Source organism: Salvelinus alpinus, chromosome 7 (genome assembly GCF_045679555.1).
Source record: "Salvelinus alpinus chromosome 7, SLU_Salpinus.1, whole genome shotgun sequence".
Taxonomy (NCBI): domain Eukaryota; kingdom Metazoa; phylum Chordata; class Actinopteri; order Salmoniformes; family Salmonidae; genus Salvelinus; species Salvelinus alpinus.
The window spans coordinates 42,865,438-42,872,233 of NC_092092.1; the positions used below are offsets into that span (position 1 = coordinate 42,865,438).

Genomic DNA, 6,796 nt, shown 5'->3' on the forward strand with positions numbered 1-6,796 from the left:
TGTGGGGGGGGAGCAATAGAGATACAGCATGTGTGTGCGCACGAGCGTGTGTGTCAGAGATAACGAGATCTGTCTCTGTCACTACTGTAAATCCCAGAGGTAGAAACATCTCTGTACACACAAAGGAACTGCATTGTGGGATGAGTAATCTCGGATCTACATATGTAATTGGTTTCTGTGGTGGAGGCAGTCATTGTGAATGATGTTTGGCGTCCTTGGGGTCTTGGCTGCTGTTGCTATTAGTGAGATAGTAAACCAAAGTGGAAGCCTTGAATTACAATGCCTTTGAGGTGCATCACTGATTTACAGCCTGCATGTGTTTGCTAATACGGGAATGCAGCGGCCCACCAAAAACCCCAGGCAGGCTGACATTTGAACACAAGCCATATCAGCTATTGTGAATGTAGATAATTGCTGTGTTTTTGTTTATTCTGCAGTGGGTAGGGGGGTGTAGAAGCATTTCTTTGATGAAATTCATGTTTAATATTTCAATTAAATGTTATGGGCAAATTGTAGAATCGACATAATATAATTTATGCCTCTAGTTCTGATGCTATACAACCAGGGGTCAGATTCAACCAAACTCATTCTACAAAAAATCTGAGCTGTGGAATATCACAAAATACGAATGCTGCAAAAAGGCACCATTTCACTTGAATCAAAATGAGTTATTTGTAAACATGCACATATTGTTTGTATGCAGATTTCAGAATATTTACATGAACATCTGTAGCCAATTGGATGGAAGCCTAGCTACTGACAAGGATTTTATGCTGGGTGTTGAGATGCGTTAGCTTTCTTACTGTAACCAGAGAGAGAGAGAGCGTGAGCGTGAGCGAGAGAGAGTACTCTAGCACAACTGATTCAACTGGTCAACTAATCACCAAGATGAATTAGGTGTGCTTGTACTGTAACATAAAATAAGTGGAATGGCTGTGGCACTGAAGGAGACATTTTGGGAAAATGGCAGCATGACATACACAGGTGCTCTTTACTCCAATTGTCTCAACATGTGACTGACCTTGTCTCTCTGCTGTGTGTTTGGCAGGGCCGGCATCGAAGATCGTCTCCCCCAAGCAGGACTGTGAGGAGCGCCAGAAGGACAAACTGGGCACCGACAAGGGCAGCGAGAGCGGCACCTCCCTCAACGAACTCTCCACCTCCAGCTCCGAGACCCACTCTGAGGCCACCTCGCCCCAGGACGGTCCCAACTTGGGTGGGGGAGGCGGCGGGGGATCCTTGGCCCCCTGCGGAGCCCTCCAGTCTGTCTCTCGGCAGCCGAGCACCCTCACCCTTGGGCGGCCCTCCAAGAAGGGCTCGTCAGTGCAGTGGATGCAGCTGCCAGATAGGCGACGCAACAGCGAGCTCTTCCAGCCGCTGATGGGGCGTGAGGGCGGCCTGAGCAGGAAGAAGAACACGGAGAGACCCAGCGCAGAGGAAGAGATGAAGCAGTGCATACAGGACTTTAACAACATCAAAATCCCACAGGCTTTCCCCGAGCGCAAGCGGCAGTGGCAGTCCGAACTACTCCAAAAGTATGGTCTATAGGGACCCTTTTCTATCACCATGCCACATGCAGTAGTCATTTTAATTTGGATTCCCTCCATTTGGCTGGTTTTAAGTGCTATGATTCGATCTAAAATGTCTTCCAGTTCAAATGAAGTTAAACGGATCGTCAACAAACTGTTTTTGTGAGGGGAGGCACAAGGTTAGTAAGCACATGCATTTCTGGGGCATATGTTAAAAGAAGCACAGCAGAACTCCCCTTTACCGGTATGTTGTCTCTTCAGTTCTAGATTGCATTGCAGATTACGTTTGAAACAATATGCCTATGTGAACAGTATATGACTACTGTACATTTAGTGGCCAGTTTATTAGGTACACCACCCCGTTCACAAAAATGGTTCGCTCCTACAGACAGTAAGTCAGGTGGCTGTGGCATGCTATATAAAGCATGCAGACATGCAAAGAGGCATTCAGTTACTGTTCGACTGAATGTTAGAATGGGCAAAATACAGTTGAAGTCGGAAGTTTACATACGCCTTAGCCAAATACATTTAAACACAGTTTTTCACAATTCCTGACATTTATCCTAGTAGGAATTCCCTGTCTTAGGTCAGTTAGGATCACCACTTTATTTTAAGAATGTGAAATGTCAGAATAATAGTAGAGTGAATGATTAATTTCAGCTTTTATTTCTTTCATCACATTCCCAGTGTGTCAAAAGTTTATATACACTGAATTAGTATTTGGTAGCATTGCCTTTACATTTAAGTCATTTAGCAGACGCTCTTATCCAGAGCGACTTACAAATTGGCGTTTAAATTGTTTAACTTGGGTCAAAGGTTTTGGGTAGACTTCCACAAACTTCCCACAATAAGTTGGGTGAATTTTGGCCATTCCTCCTGACAGAGCTGGTGTAACTGAGTCAGGTTTGTAGGCCTCCTTGCTTGCACACGCTTTTTCAGTTCTGCCCACACATTTTCTATAGGATTGAGGTCAGGGCTTTGTGATGGCCACTCCAATACCTTGACTTTGTTGTCCTTAAGCCATTTTGCCACAACTTTGGAAGTATGCTTGGGATCATTGTCCATTTGGAAGACCCATTTGCGATCAAGCTTTAACTTCCTGACTGATGTCTTGAGATGTTGCTTCAATATAACCACACAATTTTTCATCCTCACGATGCCATCTATTTTGTGAAGTGCACCAGTCCCTCCTGCAGCAAAAGCACCCCCACAACATGATGCTGCCACCCCCGTGCTTCACGGTTGGGATGGTGTTCTTCGGCTTGCAAGCATCCCCCTTTTTCCTCCTAACATAACGATGGTCATTATGGCCAAACAGTTCTATATTTGTTTCATCAGACCAGAGGACATTTCTCCAAAAAGTATGATCTTTGTCCCCATGTGCAGTTGTAAACCGTAGTCTGGCTTTTTTTACCCGGTACAAGATGGGTGTACCTAATAAACTGGTAACTGAGTGTATATTTCCATTATTTGACACATTCAGTGTCAGTGGATTGAAATTGTTGTGAATGCAGATGACTGTTGTTAACAAATAAGAAAACATAGATAAACTGTATACCGCTAAAGACTTAATTTAAAGTACATTATTCTCTCTGTAGATAATTAAGTGTTCAACATGTGAATTGTTTAAGAAGTTTGTAAATCCACATAGTGGAAAGAGTGGAAGATGTCCATTCAGTACCTACCATTGACGTCCTTTGTGTTTACTGTTGTTGTCCATGGTCAATATGTGAGTAATAACATTTATTGCTACTTTTTTATTCTACAATAAAAATATATCATGTTATGACACTTTTTAGTCCAGGACCAGGCTTAATCAGTGTCTGGGAAACCAGCTTTTTATGTATAAATCTCTCAGTGCTGGGCTAAGAAAGGGGAAGACAATTTTCTTACAATGACTATAGAGGCTGGTTTTGTCATATTTTACATCAGGATTTGAACCTTGGGAAAAGTCATCCAATCAAAAACAATGGTTGGAGCAGCACAGTTTTGGAAGTGTTTGTGTTTGTAGAGAACCACAGTAAATATGGTGTGCTGAAGACCAAGCCTTTGCTGCAGTGTTAACCTCAAGTCGTCTTTCTGTTGCTCACCCAATAACTTTTATGAAAATCACAGAAAAATCGGATTATTCAGCAATGGAAGACTGTTTTTGTAAGTCCCTATTTGTTGAAAATCTTTTATCTAATAAAAGTGTCGCTTAACGAGGAAAAAGCTGCTGGCCATTTTCATGAGTTTCCTGCTTCCCCAAAGACCTGAATTGGAGATCAGGAGTTTTTCAATTATAACGGAGGTTAACATGCCTTGATGCTCTGTTTTGAGGCAATGCACATTGTCAAGGCTATCTATATTTGCTCTGCAGAGGTACACTAAGATCTGTGTATTATATCAGGTGGCCAGTATACGCCAGTTTTTTTGGTAGTGTGTACAGCACATTTTCAAGGCGAGATGTTTCGTTTTAAAGACATTTAATGCATTCAATAAAATATGTTATAAACTAGAGGAACTACAAGATTTCCATCAACACAATTTTCAGACATATTGTGTACAACCCAATTACGAATCCCTTACCATGAGCACAGTGCACAAAGCAAAAACAAACCGAAGCTTAGTAAACTGAAGAAAACCCAACGTGCCAAATTGCTTTGACAGATGGGAAAATGTGGTGGCAAATTACACGAACACTTTGACTGCTTTGCGTTTGCTCTTTGAATAAGAAGAAAATGAGTGTCAGAGTCTCTTAAAACATGCTTCACTGAGTTTAACCCTGCTCGTCTAAATTGTCTCGATCCACGGTGCTGAAATGATCATGCGGTTAGTCTCAAACGAAATTGCTGTGTATCACAACACATTTAGCAGGTGAAGTTCTCTTCTCTGCCCGGGACCAAATATGTCAGAAAATGGAAATGTGAACAATGTTTTTCGATAATTGATTATTTCACTGATAGTTGAAGCAATACTGATGCTGTCCGATACGCTCAGAAACCAGTAATGTGGTAAGAATTCCAATAAAAACAGCCTTGGTCCATCTCTTGCAATCAGGGCTCATCTACAAGAGGTCGGTAAGAGGCCCCATTTGAATATATTTGAACGGGAAATAAAAGATGAAGATTTGCTGGCATTGTTAGCATCGTTTCCATGGTAACGCAGGAAAGTGGATGGACTCTCCGAACATAATGACAGCCACCCACTCTGGGTTAGATAGTGCTGGTTGATGCATGCATAAGCAAGAATCTTACATTCTGAGGTCCATGTAAACTAACACAACAGTTATTATTTAACCACGGAGAGAAAATTGCAGAGACATTATGAGTTTCTCTTGAATCCATTATCGCTCTGTGGGACTGCCAAGGCCATGCGCAAGTCCCAGTGAAATGTATTATTCTGCTTTTTGAAAATCTCCTTCTCACTGGGAATTTACTTTAGGAATTAGATCTGTCAATAGAGGATTGACCATTAGACAAGACCGAAAAGCCCTCTGAAATGTCCGACCGGTGCTGTTGGAAAAATTTCCCACATGCCCTTTATGAAAATTCACAGATTTGCATAGTGCTGAGCAAATAACCGAAATGTTGGTTTGTGGGGGGGGGGGTTGTTAAACTAATTGACTCGTTTTTTGGGGGGAGCTCAATGTGCCGTTTCTCTAGAGAGAAATCAAATCATGCAGGAGAAAAACTCAGTCAAGAACTATGTGGGACGCTGGACTGATTGGAAGTTGCAGTTTTCATTATTCAAATATTCAACCTAGATCAGAACAGAAACATGGTAATTAACTACAATGAAAGCCAGAATATGGGTTTGCGCTCAGGCTAGAATGGAAGGTGACTGGTGCGTAGGAGAAAAATTTATGTGGAGTTCAAAAGGTACTCACACTCAAAACCATGAAAAGGAATACCCCAAGGAGGTCAAGATGCAAAAATAATGTAGTTAATTTAATAGATGCTCAAAAAAATACAGAACATGCAAGGTGCTATAAAACTTAACTGGAGCATACGTTTCGGGCTTATCAGTGCTGTGAAGGGACTGCTGGTTCCTGTAGACAACATTACAAGAAACATGCAACAATGTCCAATTCCTTATTAAGCCCTCCAATTCCTCATTAAAAGCTTAATGAGGTATTGGACCTTACATGTTTTTTGTAATGTTGTCTACATGCACCAGCAGTGCCTCCCCCAGCACTCTGAGCTTTTACATTAATTAATAAGTCCTTTTTTTATTAATATGCAGTTGCGTTTCTCTTAATTCAACTACATTATGTAAACACTTTCATTGAATACACAACTTATTATAAACACCGTTTTCTTTATTAAATCTTAGCCTGAGGGCAGAAATATCTTTCCATATTTTGAGGATGGGATTGTTTAAGTAAAGTACCAATGCAGCCGTTTTTATCTCATCATCAAATAATTTCCGGGTAAAAATGAAGTACCTTACTGTGATTGTTTTCAATAAAAATTGTCAAAAATAAGAAGGAAAAAATAGCTTCTTCGCAAAAAACAATTTCTCACGCAATAATTTTGCTAGAACTCTGTGGTTTGAGCTGGGAGGGGAAAACTGAAAATGAGCTATTATTGGCAGAGATCTCTTTCTTATTGGTCTATTAATTAATTTACCACATGGTGATGTCACCATCGAAGGCCATAACTCCCTCCCATCAAAACAGGCTGAAATTTCAGGTGGTCTTTTCAAACATCTTTTACACGATGAGGGCATTTTCAGAATTTTCACAATTGCACATTATTATTCCAACCTCAATGTGGAAATATTTATAAAACACAGGAAAATCACATTTTTGACCGCACTGGACCAGACATGCCATATCGAGTGTTCAACAGAGAACTTGAGAATGACTCATGCAGCTCCCTCCTTCACAAGCTGATGTTGGACTTTTCGCATGGATCAGTCACAAAAATCTGTTGCACGATCGGAAGTCTGTTCTTGGGGCAAAATGTCACCAATACTGTATGAACATGATGGTGACAGCAAACCATAATGTAAAACCATAACCCAAACCGACAGATCTTTCCTCATTTAGTTTGGAGTGATTCTTTTGTACCATTAGCTCAGCCAACCACTATACTGAAAAAAAAGATCAAATAGATTTGGAACAACACTGGAACTACACGGAAATTAAAATGTTCACATCTCGTTTGACTTGGCCTCCGAGTGTGGACATCAAAGAGGGTACGTGCACCTGCCAAATGAGACTGCAGTACATTAAAATGGATACATTTTGATGTTACATATATGCATATTTTAAAAAAGCACAG

At 41.0% G+C, this 6,796-nt stretch overlaps 1 protein-coding gene across 1 annotated transcript in view; it reads left to right on the forward strand.

Annotated features, from left to right (window-relative positions):
* Nucleotides 1–3,320, forward strand: part of LOC139580171 (BTB/POZ domain-containing protein KCTD8-like) — a 66,763-nt gene extending 63,443 nt beyond the window's left edge. Inside the window, exon 2 of the mRNA XM_071408728.1 lies at nt 1,049–3,320. Coding sequence (XP_071264829.1) covers nt 1,049–1,548 — 500 coding nt within the window. The 3' untranslated portion in view covers nt 1,549–3,320. The remainder of the gene's footprint in view (nt 1–1,048) is intronic.
* The last annotated feature ends 3,476 nt before the right edge of the window (nt 3,321–6,796 follow it).